The 19,900-nt window shown below is 41.7% G+C and overlaps 1 protein-coding gene across 1 annotated transcript in view; it reads left to right on the forward strand.

Annotated features, from left to right (window-relative positions):
- The window catches only part of UBE2W (ubiquitin conjugating enzyme E2 W), a 107,129-nt gene extending 93,530 nt beyond the window's left edge, over window positions 1-13,599 (forward strand). Inside the window, exon 6 of the mRNA XM_055318279.1 lies at window positions 13,497-13,599. Within this exon, the coding sequence (XP_055174254.1) occupies window positions 13,497-13,567 (71 nt within the window). The 3' untranslated portion in view covers window positions 13,568-13,599. The remainder of the gene's footprint in view (window positions 1-13,496) is intronic.
- Window positions 13,600-19,900: the final 6,301 nt, after the last annotated feature.

The following is a 19,900-nucleotide window of genomic DNA, read 5'->3' on the forward strand; positions in this document are numbered from 1 at the left end:
TGTGTCTTCCTCAATTTCTTTCAGAAGTGTTCTATAGTTTTTAGGGTATAGATCCTTTACCTCTTTGGTTAGGTTTATTCCTAGGTATCTTATGCTTTTGGGTGCAATTGTAAATGGGATTGACTCCTTAATTTCTCTTTCTTCAGTCTCATTGTTAGTGTATAGAAATGCCACTGATTTCTGGGCATTTATTTTGTATCCTGACATGCTACCAAATTGCTGTATGAGTTCTAGCAATCTTGGGGTGGAGACTTTTGGGTTTTCTATGTAGAGTATCATGTCATCGGCAAAGAGGGGGAGTTTGACTTCTTCTTTGCCAATTTGAATGCCTTTAATGTCTTTTTGTTGTCTGATTGCTGAGGCTAGGACTTCCAATACTATGTTGAATAGCAGTGGTGAGAGTGGACATCCCTGTCTTGTTCCTGATCTTAGGGGAAAGGCTCCCAGTGCTTCCACATTGAGAATGATATTTGCTGTGGGCTTTTCGTAGATGGCTTTTAAGATGTCGAGGAATGTTCCCTCTATCCCTACACTCTGAAGAGTTTTGATCAGAAATGGATGCTGTAAAAAAAAAAAAAAAAGAAATGGATGCTGTATTTTGTCAAATGCTTTATCTGCAACTAATGAGAGGATCATATGGTTCTTGGTTTTTCTCTTGCTGATATGATGAATCACACTGATTGTTTTACGGGTGTTGAACCAGCCTTGTGTCCCAGGGATAAATCCTACTTGGTCATGGTGAATAATTCTCTTAATGTACTGTTGGATCCTATTGGCTAGTATCTTGTTGAGAATTTTTGCATCCATGTTCATCAGGGATATTGGTCTGTAATTCTCCTTTTTGGTCCGGTCTTTGTCTGGTTTTGGAATTAAGGTGATGCTGGCCTCATAGAACGAATTTGGAAGTACTCCATCTCTTTCTATCTTTCCAAACAGCTTTAGGAGAATAGGTATGGTTTCTTCTTTAAACGTTTGATAGAATTCCCCTGGGAAGCCATCTGGCCCTGGACTGTTGTGTCTTGGGAGTTTTTTGATGACTGCTTCAATTTCCTCCCTGGTTAGTGGCCTGTTCAGGTTTTCTATTTCTTCCTGTTCCAGTTTTGGTAGTTTGTGGCTTTCCAGGAATGCATCCATTTCTTCTAGATTGCCTAATTTTTTGGTGTAGAGCTGTTCATAATATGTTTTTAAAATCGTTTGTATTTCCTTGGTGTTGGTAGTGATCTCTCCTTTCTCATTCATGATTTTATTAATTTGAGTCTTCTCTTCTTTTTAATAAGGCTGGCTAATGCTTTGTCTATCTTATTAATTCTTTCAAAGAACCAACTCCTGGTTCTGTTGATCTGTTCCACAGTTCTGGTCTCGATTTCGTTGAGTTCTGCTCGAATCTTTATTAACTCTCTTCTCCTGGTTGTAGGATCTATCTGCTGTTTTTTCTCTAGCTCCTTTAGGTGTAAGGTTAGCTTTTGTATTTGAGTTCTTTCCAGTTTTTGAATGGATGCTTGTATTGCAATGTATTTCCCCCTTAGGACTGCTTTTGCTGTATTCCAAAGATTTTGAACGGTTGTATCTTCATTCTCATTAGTTTCCATGAATCTTTTTAATTCTTCCTTAATTTCCTGGTTGACCCTTTCATCTTTTAATAGGATGGTCCTTAACCTCCACGTGTTTGAAATCCTTCCAAACTTCTTGTTGTGATTTAGTTCTAATTTCAAGGCATTATGGTCTGAGAATATGCAGGGGACGATCCCAATATTTTGGTATCGGTTCAGACCCGATTTGTGACCCAGTATGTGGTCTATTCTGGAGAAAGTTCCATGTGCCCTTGAGAAGAATGTGTATTCAGTTGAGTTTGGATGTAAAGTTCTGTAGATATCTGTGAAATCCATCTGGTCCAGTGTATCATTTAAAGCTCTCGTTTCTTTGGAGATGTTGTGCTTAGAAGACCTATCGAGTATAGAAAGAGCTAGATTGAAGTCAACAAGTATAAGTGTATTATTATCTAAGTATTTCTTCACTTTGGTTATTAATTGATTTATATATTTGGCAGCTCCCACATTCGGGGCATATATATTGAGGATTGTTAAGTCCTCTTGTTGGATAGATCCTTTAAGTATGAGATAGTGTCCCTCTTCATCTCTCACTACAGTCTTCGGGGTAAATTTTAGTTTATCTGATATAAGGATGGCTGCCCCTGCTTTCTTTTGAGGACCATTCGAATGGTAAATGGTTCTCCAACCTTTTATTTTCAGGCTATAGGTGTCCTTCTGTCTAAAATGAGTCTCTTGTAGGCAGCAAATAGATGGGTCCTGCTTTTTTATCCAGTCTGAAACCCTGCGCCTTTTGATGGGGTCATTAAGCCCGTTCACGTTCAGAGTTACTATTGAGAGATATGAGTTTAGTGTCCCCATGATATCTCTTCAGTCCTTGTTTTTGTGGATTGTTCCACTGAACTTTTTCTTAAAGGGGAATTTTAAGAGTCCCCCTTAAAATTTCTTGCAGAGCTGGTTTGGAAGTCACATATTCTTTCAGTTCCTGCCTGTCTTGGACACTCTTTATCTTTCCTTCCATTTTGAATGAAAGCCTTGCTGCTAAAGTATTCTTGGTTGCATGTTCTTCTCATTTAGGACCCTGAATATATCCTGCCAGCCCTTTCTGGCCTCCCAGGTCTCTGTGGAGAGGTCTGCTGTTACCCTAATACTCCTCCCCATAAAAGTCAGGGATTTCTTGTCTCTTGCTGCTTTAAGGATCTTCTCTTTATCTTTGGAATTTGCAAGCTTCACTATTAAATGTCGAGGTGTTGAACGGTTTTTATTGATTTTAGGGGGGGTGGAATCTCTCTATTTCCTGGATCTGAATGCCTGTTTCCCTTCCCAGATTAGGAAAGTTTTCAGCTAGGATTTGTTCAAATACATATTCTGGCCCTCTGTCCCTTTCGGCGCCCTCGGGAACCCCAATTAAACGTAGGTTTTTCTTCCTCAGGCTGTCGTTTATTTCCCTTAATCTATCTTCATAGTCTTTTAATTGTTTGTCTCTTTTTTCCTCAGTTTCCCTCTTTGCCATCAACTTGTCTTCTATGTCACTCACTCGTTCTTCCACCTCGTTAACCCTCGTTGTTAGGACTTCTAGTTTGGATTGCATCTCATTCAACTGATTTTTAATTTCTGCCTGATTAGCTCTAAATTCTGCAGTCATGAAGTCTCTTGAGTCCTTTATGCTTTTTTCTAGAGCCACCAGTAGCTGTATAATAGTGCTTCTGAATTGGCTTTCTGACATTGAAGTGTAATCCAGGTTTTGTAACTCTGTGGGAGACAGGGCTGTTTCTGATTCTTTCTTTTGAGGTGAGGTTTTCCTTCTAGTCATTTTGCTCAGTGCAGAGTTGCCAGAAGCAAGTTGTATTGGGAAAAGGAGAAAAAGAGAGGAGAGAAGGAAGGAACAAAAAGAGAAAAAGAAAGAAGAAAAAAGGAAGAAAAAAAGAAAAAAAAGAAGAAAAAGAGAAAGAGGGGATCCCTCGGTGGCGCAGCGGTTTGGCGCCTGCCTTTGGCCCAGGGCGCGATCCTGGAGACCCGGGATCGAATCCCACGTCAGGCTCCCGGTGCATGGAGCCTGCTTCTCCCTCTGCCTGTGTCTCTGCCTCTCTCTCTCTCTCTGTGACTATCATAAATAAATAAAAATTAAAAAAAAAATTATAAAAAAAAAAGAAAAAGAGAAAGAAAAAGAAAGGATAAAAAGGGTGGGGGAAGGAAGCAAATCAAAAAGCAAAAAAACAAAACAAAACAAAACAAAAACAACAACAACAACAAAAAACACGGGGCAGTATCTTCTGATTCCGTAGACTTTAAGTCCCTTGACTTCCCCTGGAACTGGTCCGTCCAGTTGGTCTTCTGGGGGAGGGGCCTGCTGTGCTGATTTTCAGGTGTTAGCACTTGGGGGAGCTGCTCTGCCCCTGCCTGCTGCAGGGCTCAGCGGGGGTTGTTTACCCCGTGAGGCCCCAGGAGGAACAGCCGCAGTTGCTATGGCAGCTCTGGAGCCCTGGAGTCAGCCTCCGCAGTAACTCCGGAGCTCTCCGTCCGCAGGGCCTGGAGGCTCCGGGGCGGGGCCGCTGATCTGCTCAGCTCGGGGCAGGAGCGTCGTCGCTGTCCTGGGCCCTCCCGGCCTCTGCCTGTCCCGGGGGAGGCCGGATCCTGGGCTGTGTCCCGGCGCCCTGTGCTCCGGGGCCTGCGCTGTTGGATTCGTGCTCCCGCCCCGCAGCCCCCTCCGCGGAGCCGCCCCCATCTTTCTGTATTTTCTTGAAGCTCATTGAAGTTCCATAAAATAACTATTTTAAATTCTTTGTCTAGGGATCCCTGGGTGGCGCAGCGGTTTAGCGCCTGCCTTTGGCCCAGGGCGCGATCCTGGAGACCCGGGATCGAGTCCCACGTCGGGCTCTCGGTGCAGGGAGCCTGCTTCTCCCTCTGCCTCTGTCTCTGCCTCTCTCTCTCTCTGTGTGTGTGACTATCATGAATAAATAAAAAATAAATAAAATTAAAAAAAAATTCTTTGTCTAGTAAGTTGCACATCTCCATGTCTTGGGGAACAGTAACTAGAGGAGAATTGTGGTCCTTTAGTGCTGTCATATTTCCTTAGTTTTTCATGTTCCTTGAAGTTTTACATTGTTGCCTTTGTATTTGACATGGTAGTCACTTCCTCTAGTCTTTTCTGTCTTTGGAAGAGAAATACCATTCATCAGCCCTGCTAGGGATTTTAAGGCTTCTCAGATCTTCTATAGATACACCTGCTCCGTGCTTCTGGCTTCCACTTGTGGTAGAATTCTTAAGCTGTATGCCTTCTCTCAATCCTGGAAGACATCATGCTGACAGTGCTGACAGCCTTTCTTTTGTTTTCCCAAAGTTGGAGCTAAAGCTTTAGTTTGTGATCCTTCCCTGGCCCGCAGATTCAGGCCAGCTTTCTGTGTATGCTCACTAACCGTCTTCCAAAGTTTTCTCCTACCACCACCAATGGAAGTATGCATGGGGACCCAGTCACAGCAGGGAAGGGGTTGTGGATAAGGTATGTGGAGTGTGGAGGCGTTCATTAGCCAGTTGAGGAGAATCCACTTGTGAGACATCTCTAGTGGTTCATGATGGAATCTTGATGGAATCTGTTTTGCATTTAGTAGGATTCACTTCTTTAACGCTCTCCTTTGAATTACTATAGTATGTGGTAGAGAAAGAGAATAAAAGGCTTTAAAAAGTGACATGCTGGAATGGATGTTTTGTGAGGTCAGAAGACTCCCCAAAGGATTATATTCCATGAAAGGTCCTAGAGGACAAGTGATCACAAGGCCGTCATGTTAAGGTGCTGATGAGGCGAGCACTGCAATCATTAAGAGATTCAGCCTCTCCTACCCAGAGCACGGCAAGCTCTTGGAGAGGCTATCCCAAAACTTGGATAGTTGTTAACAATGGAAATGAAGGGGTCTCAAAGTCATAGAAAGCAGGTTGTGATGCATAACTGCCAGAAGCCAGAGGTTGTTTGTTTGTTTGTTTTGTGAGCAAAGTGATAGAAGTTTATTAAACAGAGATAGAGAAAGCTCTCAGAAGTGAGAGGGGTCCCAACAAGGTTGCCCCAGTTTTAATTGTAATAATTCTAGATCAGATTTGCAGCCAAGGGGGGTTCGCTGCAGAAAGTTTTGGACAGGATTAGAACAGAGTTCCAAAGGGGCAAAACAGAAGCAATCAGCCAGGATACTGCTCAGTACATATAATAAAAGGAAAGCAAATTTCAACCTAATGTATAACACATGATTATCGTTAATAATAATGTATCATATTCTTGAAATTTGCTAAGAGTAGATCTCAAGTATTGTTACCACATACGCGAACATGGGTGTGCAGATGGTATGAAGGTGATGGATGTGTTTATCATTTTGGTCGTGTTAGTCACTTCACAGTGCATAGAAACATAAAAACAGCATGTTGTACCCCGTAATATATATACATTCTTTGTCAAAAATAAATACATACATACATACATGCATACATACATGCAAAAAAATGGTTGAACAAGAGGCCAGTGTGGTAAGCTCAGCAAATGACGTGATCTTGCCATGTTTCTAGGCAAGAAACAATATTTAGATCCAGGACCATCCAGGACCCATTGACTATAGAGGTGGTCTAGTCCTCAGACAGAAGAACCCTGCAATACCATGGCAAGTATATTACTGTAATGATCACCCCCGTTTTTCCCCAAAGGTGATGGACTCAGATGATGTTATTTACTCAGAGAAAGGAGAATGAATACTCAGATATTTGTAGGACTATTGAACATAAGAGGCCTAAAATGTCCTCGTGGCTCCCATATCAGAGAGGGGACAAATGAGGAACTAGGCAATAAATAGGGTCCTTGGCAACTTCCATTGGGTCTGCAACCTCACTCTGTGGCTAGTCTTCCATATCTGGATATGTGACTGGGATTGACATATTTAGCAATTGAAGTAAGCCTTACACTGAGTCTGCTTACAGGGGGGCAAAGCCATCATGTTAGGCAAAGCCAAGTGGAGTGCTCTAATACTGCCCCTATATCACTTTGCCAAAATAGAATATATTTCTGTCATTAAAAATATATATATATGAAGATGAAGTAACAAGGGCCAATTTATGGAACAAAAAGAACTGTAAGAACTAAAATGCTACATGAAATTTTGAAACAACAGTTTCTAAAACATTGGCTATCAGGAAAGGAAGGATAGTAGTCCCTGGAAGAAGGGAAACAAATGTGGTGAGCCCTACAATTGCAGCAGATCCCACAAGGGTGCTGTTTCCAGGCTATGGTACCCAGAGTGGGAGCCAAGTGGAGCCCAATTGTCTTCCTGAGTTGAGACAAAGCTGGAAGTCAAGAGAGGCCCAGGGTGACTGGAGTTCTCAATGCAAATACTGAAGAGTAGAGGGCTTTCAGAGAGAGAGCACCAGGAATCCACATGCAGTGTCCAGCAAGTCTTCAGCAAGTTAGGAAAGGCTCAGGCTGGGGAAAGATCCACTCAAAAGGAGCAATTTACAGAGACCACAACATCTGGACCAAGTTTGTGTTTCCATCAGCCGGAGTGGAAAACCTTGTAATTCCTTTGAGCATAGGGTGGAATATTCATAAGAGCATTGCCTAAATAGTGAGGAAAAAGAAATCCTAAACACCACTCTGTGCTCACCTCAAAAAACCTAAAAAGTAAATTTTAAGAGGATCAAACTCTTCCCAAGTATTTAATTGCATTGCAGAACAAAGCTTTTAAATATTTATAGAAATAAATATATTTATATGTGTATATGTGCATATACGTGTGTGTATGTGTGTATCTCCCGTACCCAACATTCCAATGGTGGGAAAATCACTACATGGGGAGCCTCTTGTCCTGAAAGAATGTTATGAGTTGAATTGTGCCCCCTCCAAATTCATGTGTTCTAACCCCCAGTACTTCAGAATGTGATCAATTTAGAGACAGTCTTTACAGAAATAATCAAGTTAAAATATGGCCCTATAAGGTCATTATAAAAAAGGGAGATCTGGGCAGAAAGACACACAAAGGAGGAAGACAGTGTGAAGACAAAGGGAAGACTTGATGTGAATGTAAGGATGGCTATCTGCAAGCCATGGAGAGAGGCCTGGAACACGCCCTTCTCACTGGCCTCAGAAGGAACCAACTCTGCTGCCACTTTGATTTCAGACTACCAGTCTCCAGAATTGTAAGATAATTTCTGCTGTTTAAGTATCTAGTTTGTGGCACTGTTTTATGGCAGCTCTAGCAAACTGATATGGAGGGCAAGCAATTTGTTCTTGCCAGAATAACATTTATTTTGGGTATTGGTTTACCTTTTCTCCCAGTGGAGTCAAGCAGCCAGCATCACTATCTGGCATCTCATAGAGTCCTTGATCCACAGATGAAGATTCCAGATAATGTGGTATCTGACCAGGAGACCCATTTCACAGCAAAGGAAGTGTAGGAGTGGACCTGTGACCATGGGATCAACTGGCCATGTCACATACGCATCATCCAAAGATAACTGCTCCAAGAGTACAACCCAGCAGCCTATTGGAGGGACAGCTGATGTATGAACTTGGAGGCAATGGTCTGTCTGCAAAGTTGGGTGCCATCCTCAGTATGTCGTATGTGCACTTGGATCAGAGACTTATATATGGGACTCTGTCTCTAATAAGAAGAATACATGAGTCCTGGAATCCAAGGGGTTGTATTTTTTTTCCCAGGAGACATAGCATGAGTCCCATTGTACTTTAAGTTATAGCTATTGTCTTAGCGCTTTCGATTCCTTGTATTCAGGGACAGGCTGGCAAGAAAGGCCATCTTGGCTGGAGTAATTGACCCTGATATCCAGACCAGGAATCTTGAAGAGACTCAAGGCAATCTATTATGGATTTAGACTAAAAAAATACATTCTAATTTTTCTTGAGCATATTTTTCCCCAAGAAGTAATATTAAAGTTCTTTAGTGATAACTTCTAGATATGAACATAGTGACTCAACAGTTCCATACATCACCCAGTGCTCATGACAGACAAGTGCTCTCCTTAATCCCCATCACCTACTTCACCCATCCCCCACTTCACCCATCCCCCCCCCTCTGGAATCCACCAGTTTGTTCTCTATAGCTAAGAAAAGAGAGACTTTCATGAACTCATTTGTGCCTGCAAGTAACAGAAAGGAAAGAGACTATGTTTTATATCTTTGTCTCTTTAAGAAAAAATTACGACTTTGTTCAACACAGCACTGCAGAGTGTTAAATCAATTCAACAATCTCCTTCCAGTAAGATTTGAAATAGAGCCAGAATTCATACTTTAGGAGAATAAAGCTCCCCCCAAATGATTCTGACACACAGCCAGGTTTGAGGATGACTGTTTTAACTCACTTCCAAGTTTCTTAGGTTACCAGCAATGTTATTTCTCTTTCAAACATCAATCTAGGAGGATGGAAGGCAAAGTAATTTTCAGCTGTAACTCAGTATCAAGAGAATAAATATTTGTCAGGGAGAATACAGCAAGAGAACAAAAGCAAAATGTACAAATATTAACTTATTGTATTTCAGAAACGGGAAATAATTTAAACTGCTAACTAAAAATTCAGACGAAATACAATTCCTATTTAGAATAAATAGGGAATTTCAGCTGAGAGAATTGTTTTGAGATCAGTGACAGATCTCCCAGTCATCAAGAAGAAATTTCAGATTAGAATAGTTTTACATTTATAAATATCCTTGTTTCTTCACATTTCAAGCTGGACCTGGGCCTTGTATTAAGGCTATTTTTGTTTGCAAGGAAAACTGTCTAGAGGTACCTGGGTGGCTTAGTCCTTTGGGCATCTGATTCTTGGTTTTGGCTAGGGTCTCTGGGTCTCTGGGAGGGGTGTGAGTTCGAGTCCCTAGGCAGACTCTGCTTGAGATTCTCTCCCTCTGCTCCTCCCCGCCCCACTTGTGGATGTGGGCCCCCTCATATTCCTCCCCTCTCCCTGAAATCAATTAGTTATTAAGTCTTAAAAAACAAAAAAAAGCTCGCTAACAGGGGTTTGTTGGTTTATGAAATGAGAAAGTCTGGGGTGGTACTGGCTTCAGAATAATGGGAGGCAGGGCTCTGTCTTTTCCCTCCCACAAGAGGGTCCCTGACATTCTACTTCCCAGCCTCATGACTCCAAGAAAACACGTGTCTCTTTCCTGCTGTTTGCATGGCTATCTTAGAGCTGACTGTACTTTCTTTTTTATAGTTTGCAACACCCCTCAATCCTCACTGAAGGTAGGAGAATGGGAGACTTGTAGGACTCATGGCTGCCACTGTGACCAGGAGTTCACAAACCCATCAGGACCACATAAAATTGGCAAAGTGTTTCTGAACACAATGAAAATGAAGTTGGGCAGAGACTATCTACAGGATTGTATTGACCACGTGGCAGATAATAGATCCGAATTTGCACATGGAGTTATATTCAGATCCTCTGCCCATTTTTAAGTTGGATTGTTTGTTTTTTGCTACTGAGGTGTATGAATTTCTTTATATATTAGAGACATTAACCCTATATCAGATACATGATTTATAAACATTTCCTTCCAGTCAGTCTATTGCCATTACATCTTGTTGATGGTTTTCTGTGCTGTGCTATTCCCTTCTTATAATGTCACTTTTTGACATTACTAATTACCTGTTTAATATTTTCATTTATTATATTCCCTGTGCCTAGAAAAAATTCCTGACATACGATAGGAGTTTAATAAGTATTTGTTAAATTAATGAATGGAATGTAATTGCTTAATTTTGTAGGTACCTATCACTAATTCTTCCTACATTAATTCTTCCAACCTACACCACATGATTGAAAAATATCAACTAAGGTGTCAGTCAGCACATTCTAGGTCATGCTCTGGTAACAAATTACCACCAAATTCTGATGACTTTCAAGAAAAAAAATATGTTGTTTGTTTTCCTCATGATATAAATCTGTCACAAGTTGGCTGCATACTATCTCCATTCAATGAAGAGCAGCCTCTTTGCAGAACATGGCTGGTCTGTAGCAGGCAGCAAAGGACCTATAGCTGATTGGCTCTTCAAGTTTCTACTCTGAAGTTACTCTTCACTTTCTCTCACAATGTATTGAGCCAAACAGATCTTCGGCCAAGATGAGCATCAATGGGACAGGGATCTACTCTTTTTAGGGGCCCTGGAAGGAGGTGCATCATGGGAAAAACCACAATATTTGTGGAAGAGTAATACAGTCTTCCACAGATAATGCATCAGATCCATTTTCTCTAGGAGTCGTTCTACATAAGTCCTCTGTTCTCGGGACGTATGGGTGGCTTAGTGGTTGAGCGTCTGCCTTTGGCTCAGGCCTTGATCCCAGAGTCCCGGGATCAAGTCCCACATCAGGCTTTGTGCATGGAGCCTGCTTCTCCCTTTGCCTATGTTTCTTTTCTTTTTTTTTTTTTTTGCCTGTTTCTGCCTCTCTTTCTCTCTCTCTGTGTCTCTCATGAATAAATAAATTAAATATATTTTAAAAAGTCCTCCATTCTCCATTGATGTGGACTGTTTGCTTTCTGGACCTGACCCAATAGCTGTCATGCAGGGACTTCCCTTGCCATCATTTTGGAAAATCCCTTTGTGTATCACACATATTGGATTCCCACTTCCTGGATCTAGGGTCTTTTTCTTTGTTTAGTTTCTCACTTGCCCTCATTTTCTCAATAGAAAGAAAAAGCAGAAGCAGGAGGTAAATTCTGAGATCATTCAGGCTTAAAAATGTCTTTCTTTACTCTCGTATATGATTAATAGTTTCACTGAGTATGGAATTCTTTTTGAAAAAAATATTTTATTTATTTATTTGAGAGAAAACAAGAGAGAGCATGAGCAGGAGAAGGGCAGAAGGAGACTCCCCACTGAGCCAGGAGCCCATTATGGGGCTCTATCCGAGGACCGTGGGATCGTGGTCAGGCTTCTGCCTGAGCTAAAGGCAGACTTTTTTTTTTTTTTTAGGATTTTAATTATTTATTTATGAGAGGGAGACAGAGAGAGAGAAAGAGTGAAAGGCAGAGAGAGAGAGAGAGAGAGAGAGAGAGAAAGAGAGAGGCAAAGAAGAAGCAGGCTCCATGCAGGGAGCCCGATGTGGGACTTGATCCAGGATCTCCAGGATCAGGCCCTGGGCTGTAGGCAGGCGCTAAACCACTGAGCTAGCCAGGGATCCCCTGAAGGCAGATGTTTAATTGACTGGGCCATCCAGGTGTCCCTGAGTATAGAATTCTTTTTTTTTTTTTTAAGATTTTATTTATTTATTCATGAGAGACAGAGTGAGAAAGAGAGAGAGGCAGAGACATGGACAGAGGGAGAAGCAGACTCCATGCAGGGAGCCCGATGTGGGACTCGATCCTGAGACTCTGGGATCATGCCCTGAGCCAAAGACAGATGCTCAACCACTGAGCCACTCAGGCGTCCCCTGAGTATAGAATTCTAAGATGATAAACTGTTTTTGGAATTTTTTGAAGGTATAGCTTCATTAACTTGTAGATTTCAATTTTTTTTTTTTGAGAAGTTAACACTTTTATTTTTTTTTCTTTATTTTCTCTACTCATTTGTTTATATTTCTACTCTGGAAGCTTTTGGATTTTTTTAAATTACTGAAGTACTAAATTTCGTAACAATGTGCCTTTAATTTTTTTTTTTCATCCATTGTGTGTGGTGCATGATAGCCTCTTTCAGTTTGGAAATCCATGTCCTTCAACATGGGGAAATTTTCTTTTACTGTTTCTTTGGTAATTTCCATCCCTTCATCTTCTATTTTTGGAACTCTGAGTAAAGAGTCATTGTACCTCCTTGACTTATTTTCTCAAATTCTTTCCTTTTACTTTCTTCTTCTTCTTCTTCTTCTTCTTCTTCTTCTTCTTCTTCTTCTTCTTCTTCTTTCTTCTTTTTAATTTTATTTATTTGAGAGAGAAGATGAGCAGGGGAGAGGCAGAGAGAGAGGGAGAAGCGGACTCCCCGCTGAGCAGGGATTCCCTTTGTGGGACTTGATCCCAGGACCCTGGATCACAACCTGAGCTGAAGGCAGATACTCAACCACTGAGCCATCCAAGCACCCCTTTTCTTTTCCTTTAAAAAAAAAATATTGTCGGGCAGCCTGGGTGGCTCAGGGTTTAGTGCCTGCCTTCAACCCAGGGCGTGATCCTGGAGACCCGGGATTGAGTCCCACAGTGGACTCCCTGGATGGAGCCTGCTTCTGCCTCTGCCTCTGTCTCTGCCTCTCTCTCGCTCTGTGTCTCATGAATAAATAAATAAAAACCTAAAAAAAAAAAATACTATTGTTCACCTCCTTTCTTGTCTGTTATTCTTCTGATTCTATTATAATAGAAAATTTTAATTTCTAAGAACCAATTTTTTTGGATTATAACTTTTAAAATAACATCCATTTCTTTTTTTTAATGTTTTTGCAGTTTTATCCCTTTATTTGACAATCAACAGTTTTCAACTGTTAACTGTCTGTAGATTTTTGAAAGTGGTGACAGGTGCATAGGTAATCAATGTATAGAGCTTGTATGGTGAATCTTCGTGCTCATTAAATTTTCTGGACAAGAGTACATGGATATGGTATGGAGCATTCCTCATCCCTTTGGCCCAGACAGCTTATTGAGCCCGACGTCAGTGTGTACACTTGGAGCTCCCATCTCCTTCATGGCAAATTTCTGGATCTCTTTGAATGGCTGAAGGGAATTCTTCTTTTTTTTTTAATATTTATTTATTTATTCATGAGAGACACAGAGACAGAGGCAGAGGGAGAAGCAGGCTCCCTGTGAGGAGCCTGATATGGGACTCGATCCCAGGACCCCGGGATCATGACCTGAGCTGAATGCAGATGCTCAACCACTGAGCCACCCAGGTGCCCTGAGGGGAATGCTTCTTGAAGCCCACTCCATGGATGTGCTTGTGAATATTGATGGTGTACTCTGTGGTCACTACCTCATTGATGACCCTTCTTCTTCCAGCCACCCTTGTTTGTGGAAGCCAATCTGCCAGGCCCTGGTTGGAAAGGTACAGTATATTCTCTAAACCTTGATTAATGATAATTAAAACAAACAAGCAAACAAACTTTTGTTCCTTGTATTGCCTCTTTCATTTTAGTTCTTTTTCTTTTCATTTTTGTTTTTTTATCTTTCATGTTAGATGCTTTCTTCCTGTTTGTAGGGGGCACACAAAGCTGACTAGGTCTCTGCATGGGCGTGACTTATTGACATGGAGGATTTGATATAGTAAAATGAGATAGTAAGCCTGGGTGTTATTGATGTTTTTGTTGGGTAACTCCAACAGTATATAGAAATTGCTTCTTGGGGCACCTGGGTAGCATAGTTGGTTAAGCATCTGCCTTCAGCTCAGGTCATGATCTCAGGGTCCTGGGATGAGCCCCTATATCAGGCTCCTTGCTCAGCCCAGAGTCAGCTTCTCTGTCTCTTTCTGCCTCTCACCCCATTGGTGATATCTCTCTCTCTCTCAAGTAAATAAAATCTTTAAAAAATAAAAATAAATAAAATAAATTGCTTCTCTGCAGCCAATTTCTCAAGAGAAACCTTTAGTGTCTTGCCTGGGTGTCCGCTCTCCTGCCACACTTCCAGGAGCTAGGCAAGACTTAATTAGAATAGAGAGTTATCTGCTGAAGAGATCTAGGAGTGCAGTGGCTTGAAAAACAATTTTTTTCTTTCACACAACTGTCAAGGTTGGGTAAGTGGACTGCTCATCTCCACCCAGTCATGTTAGGAATTCAGTTTTCTTCTGTCTGGGAACATATCATAGGGCAATGGTACTCAGACGATGGTCCCTGGACCAACAGCATCAGCACCACCTAGAGTATTGTTAGAAATGCAGATTTTCAGGCCTACCTCAGACTTACTGAGCAGCAACTTTGGAAGTGGGGCTTCTGTTCTAGTAAACTCTGAAGTGATTTTGATGCATGTCAAGGTGTTGGAATCACTATCCTAAGGCATTGTCCTTTTCTTTGTGGTTGAAATAGAGTGTCAGACTAACCAGGGTACAGCTGAGGAAAAGGGGAGCACCAGGAGCAGTTCAGGGGCAGGAATGTGTGTTTATGTTCCTCTGGTGAGAGCATCATCTTCTGGGTCACACTTAGCTGCAGTGGGGCTGGGCAGAGTGCTCCCTGCCTGACATCCCACTTGCCCAGTTACAACTCAGTTATTATGGAAGAAGAGAGAATGAATCTTGGTGGATAACTAGCAGTCAGCCAGCGAGAGGGAGGATTGGTGCGTGCATGCGTCAGGCATGGTTCACTTTCACCCAAGCCCATGTTGTCAGCCCTCTCCCTGTGCTTACACCACACCTAGTGTGCCTGAGCCCTGGGCCTCCCTGGTTCACTTTCCCCACAGAATAAACCTTCCATCTCCTTGAGGGGTTGAACAAAAGAGAATTGCTTAGCTGTTTGCTGCAGGGTAGAAACTAATTTAATGGTTCCTATACTGATTTTCAGTCAATTCTTCTGTTGTAAGCCCTAATGCTTTATCTCTTCTAAGTACTTCCAGAACCTCTGTTTCTGGCAGTGCCAGGACTCTTCTCGTTAAATTGGATCATTTTCATTGGCACTTAGAGTCAGCTTCCTCAGCTAATTAAATTAGTTATCACTTCTCTGTCCACTTTACATATTCTCCATTTTCTTAAAAATTATTTGCTCATTGTTGTGTCTTCTATTTGCCTTTGGGAACTTATGTCTTTTAAATTTTTTTACTTCATTATAATAAGATTTGGGTGGGATGTGTGTCATCTGCCATTTTTCTTTTAATTTTAAAATTTTATTTAATTTTTAAAAGATTTACTTTTTTTTTAAAGATTTTATTTATTCATGAGAGACATACAGAGAGAGACAGAGACATAGCCAGAGGGATAAGCAGGCTTCCTGCAAGGAGCCTGATGCAGGACTTGATACCAGGACCCCGGGATCATGACCTGAGCCAAAGGCAGATGCTCAACCACTGAGGCACCCAGGTGTGCAGAAGATTTACTTATTTATTTTACAGAGAGAGAGAGAGAGAGAGAGAGAGAGAGAGAGAGACTACAGTGGGGAAGGGCAAAGGAGAAGGAGAGAGAGCCTCAAGCCGACTCTACACTGAGCATAGAGCCTGACTTGGATTTTGATCTCATGACCCTGAGATCACAACCTGAGCCAAAACCAAGAGTCAGACGTGTAACCAACTGTGCCACCCAGGTGCCCCTCAATCTGTCATTTTTAATCACAAGTGTAAATTTGAAATTTTGCAACTTTCCTATTTAGGCAAGAGGTTTACTATGGAATATTAGAGGACTCTGAGAAAAAGAACCAAAGGAAATTACATGAAGATGGTTAAAGAGAAAAATATAATTTTTTTAGTTTTTTTAAAATTTTTATTTATTTATGATAGTCACACAGAGAGAGAGAGAGAGAGGCAGAGACACAGGCAGAGGGAGAAGCAGGCTCCATGCGACATGGGATTCGATCCTGGGTCTCCAGGATCGCGCCCTGGGCCAAAGGCAGGCGCTAAACCGCTGCGCCACGCAGGGATCCCAGGGAAAAATATAATTAATTGCATTATTTCAAGCTTAAATTAGCAAAATTCATTGAAATATGATTTGAAAACGAGACATATAAATTGAGTAAGTGAATTAATACTACCTGTTAGTTTCTCTTTTAAGTAGGGACAGGCGAACTTTTTCTATAAAGAGCCAGATATAGGGCAGCCTGGGTGGCTCAGCAGCTCAGCGCCGCCTTCAGCCCAGGGTGTGATCCTGGAGACCCAGGATCGAGTCCCACATCAGGCTCCCTGCATGGAGCCTGCTTCTCCCTCTGCCTATGTCTCTGCCTCTCTCTCTTTCTCTCTCTCTGTCTCTCATGAATAAATGAATAAATAAAATCTTTTTTAAAAAAGAGCCAGATATAAAATGTTTTCAATCTGAGGGGGTGCTTACAGTCTCTATTGCAGATGCATAAAAGGAGAAACTGGCAATATGTAAATGAAAGGGCAGGACTATCTTTTTTTAACATTATTTTTTTTTAATTTTTATTTATTTATTTATGATAGTCACAGAGAGAGAGACAGGCAGAGACACAGGCAGAGGGAGAAGCAGGCTCCATGCATCGGGAGCCCGATGTGGGATTCGATCCCGGGTCTCCAGGATCGCGCCCTGGGCCAAAGGCAGGCGCCAAACCGCTGCGCCACCCAGGGATCCCTTTTTTTTTAACATTATTTACTAAAACAGGCAGCAGGCTGTTTTGATCCATAGGCCCTAGTTTGCTAGCCCTATTTGAAAGCATTGAAAACTATCTTTTTAGACATTGGGCCATCAGTAATTCTTTCAGGAGAGCATTTGAGATCTTAGAATTTAGAATAGGGGCACCTAGCTGGCTTAGTTTGTGGAGCATGCAGCGCTTGATCTCAGGGTTGTGAGTTCGAGCCCCACTTTGGGTGTAGAGATTACTTAAAAATAAAATCTTAAAATTAAATCAATGTCTAAAAAAATGATCAGTTAAAAAAAAAGATCAGTTATTGATTAAAGATATAGAGGGGAATTAGCAATGTAAATGATCTTTCTTATTATACCAGAAATCTTCCAACTTAGGTGGGAATTGGAGCCTTTGGCTCCATCTACAGGCAGAGGCCCTCTGTGTCTAAGTCCTTGTGCCTTACTGTTTTTCAAAATATGCTCCATAGGGATCCCTGGGTGGCACAGCGTTTTAGCGCCTGCCTTTGGCCCAGGGCATGATCCTGGAGACCTGGGATTGAATCCCATGTCTGGCTCCCGGTGCATGGAGCCTGCTTCTCCCTCTGCCTGTGTCTTTGCCTCTCTCTCTCTCTCTCTCTCTCTCTCTCTCTCTGACTATTGTAAATAAATAAAAATTTAAAAAAAAATGCATCCATGGATGTGCTCCCTGCCAAAAAATTCTTATGGTCCTATGAGTTTGGGAAACAACACATCCTATCCCTTCTTGGAGACACTATCTATAGGGGCAGAAGAAGGCCTCTGAGAAATACTGCAGTAAAGAAAATTTAACTTTATTGAACTCATAGCTTCTTAGACATATTTAATCAAAGAATCCTTTCCACACATAACAGCTTTTAATGTCTATTGAAATGATTCCATGGAATTTTAGTTCATGATATTCTGGATCAGTCCTATTTGTGGTCTGGAATTTGGGAATTTATAGATCAAAAGATTCCATGTTTGATATTGTTAATCCTGTTTTAGACTGGTTCTGGCTTTGTGTTCTGAATTTAGAGGATCCAAGGGTAATTCTGACAGTATTCATGAAGCCTGCTGCTGAAAGGAATGCTGGGAAAACCGTGACTTTATAGGATCTAGTGATGAGTGTTTTCATTCCTTCAGTCTATAAGGAGACAGACAGAAGACAGATGCTCAGTGAACAAAGTAGAAAAGTGGCACTAGCATGGGAGTGGTAGAAGGAGTTAGACCGTTTCTGACTTAAGCGTATTAAGTAAACCACCATCTAGTGTAAGGAAATTGCCTAGCCCTGCAGTCCAGAGACCATGTGCTCCCTGTTTTGGGCTGCCCTGAGGAAAAGCCCCAGCTGAGGGCCTCCCGGGGCTGGAAATCCAGTGCCTTTTTGGCTCATTCCCTTTTCCTTGGCAGAAAGATGATCTCTACTCAATAACACTTGTGCTTATGGAGCTGGGTCCACCCAGAGGGGTACCTTTAAAACAGTCTCTCAAAGGCGCTTGTGACATAATAAAAAATACCTGCCTCCAGTTCCTGACACAGAGCTCCCAAAATCCTTGTAATCCTAAGTGATGGGGGTGATAGAAGCATTTTTTTTTTTTGGTTATAATATCTAGTGTTTCCTGACATAGAGCTTCTAAGAACCTTCGAATCTCCAGAGGGTAGAGGAAAAAGATCCTATACCTATAAGTGACAGTGAGGTCTGCCAGTGTATTAAGAAATCTTCTGGTGCCTCTCTGTACCCCTGACACTGTGTGGGGTCAGCCAGGTTATAGTTTGGAAAGAGAAAGGATGAAAGGTTTGGGGATGAGGAACCTTTGATTGCTGGGTGGCCACGTGGTCCTCGATGGATGGAGCAGCATTTGTGCTACAATCATTTACTAAAGGTCAAAATCACCAATGGAATTTAGAGATGGATACAACTCCCTTGGAGTTGGTTTACTGGAAGCATAAGAAAATGCAAACCAATAAGCAAAAGGTAAAATACACAATCTCTTGGCTACTGTATCCATAATATCTAAAATGGAATTAAAAGAGAGAACTGGGTCAAACTTTGATGCTAGATGAGGCTCAGATTTCTATCTGATCTGAGCTTAGGACTCTGGCCTCAAAGTCTTCCTCAAAGGGAAAACTGTGCAGGCACAACAAATAGTACCTCTAAGACCTCTGGCCCCCAGCAAGATAGTCCACATTGGAAGGGGGGTAAAACAAGGAAATTACTGAAAGCAGGGAGTACAGTGTAGCAGAGTGCCATTTTATGAGTGAGTGTCATCAGCTTCTTGAAGAACCTTTATGAAAATAGATTTTCAGAGCAATTTAGGGGGAGTGCTTTTGGTCTTGGATGTTGTATATGGAAGAAGTTCACAGGGGACCCACGGCTACCACTGAACAATCACAGATGGCTATACATGATTCAGACACCTGTTTCCAATGGAATATCCAGGCTCAGGGACTGGATAAAAGCCACTGTAAGATCTGATTACCCTGAGAAAGGAGACTTCCCAGCCCTCTCTATAAATGCAAGTGCAACACCACAGATGAAGTAGCTGATCTGTTTCATATGTTTCATAAGTAAACCATGTGGGACTGGCTTCATGATAATCAGGATAGTCACCTACTGAATGTGCCCATTATCCAATGGGCACATGGTTAACGCTGTGGTTGAGGGACCCCCTTTTGCAGGGGCACCCCGTATAACATTAGTGCTGCATAACTGAGCAACGGTCTGGAAGCCTTATGGAATTTGCTGTCTAAGCTTCTCCTCATGGGTCTTATAGATGTTTATAAAAACATTAGGTTAACTAATGAGAGGATGGGAGAGGCAAAGGGAAGAATCAAGGACTGGTTTTAGGAAAATGAAGTTTTTAAAAATGGTTATCAAGAAATAAGGTGAATAAAGGAAAAAAAATATTGATAGGGGTGAAGAGAAGACAAAAGAGGACAAAGTGCCTGGCTGATTCAGTTAGAAGAGCATGAGACTCTAGATCTCAGGGTCATGAGTTCGAGCCCCTTGCTGGGTATAGAGAATACTAAAAAAAAAAAAAAAGAAAGAAAGAAAGAAAGCAAGAAAATGAATTATTAAAAAAAAAAAAAGGACAGTCATAGGACTTATCCCAGCAAGGTGAAAATCATTAGATGTTTATGGATTAATAAACCCGATATTGATAGGCTTAAAACA

This window comes from Nyctereutes procyonoides, unplaced genomic scaffold (assembly GCF_905146905.1).
Source record: "Nyctereutes procyonoides isolate TBG_1078 unplaced genomic scaffold, NYPRO_anot_genome, whole genome shotgun sequence".
Lineage (NCBI taxonomy): Eukaryota > Metazoa > Chordata > Mammalia > Carnivora > Canidae > Nyctereutes > Nyctereutes procyonoides.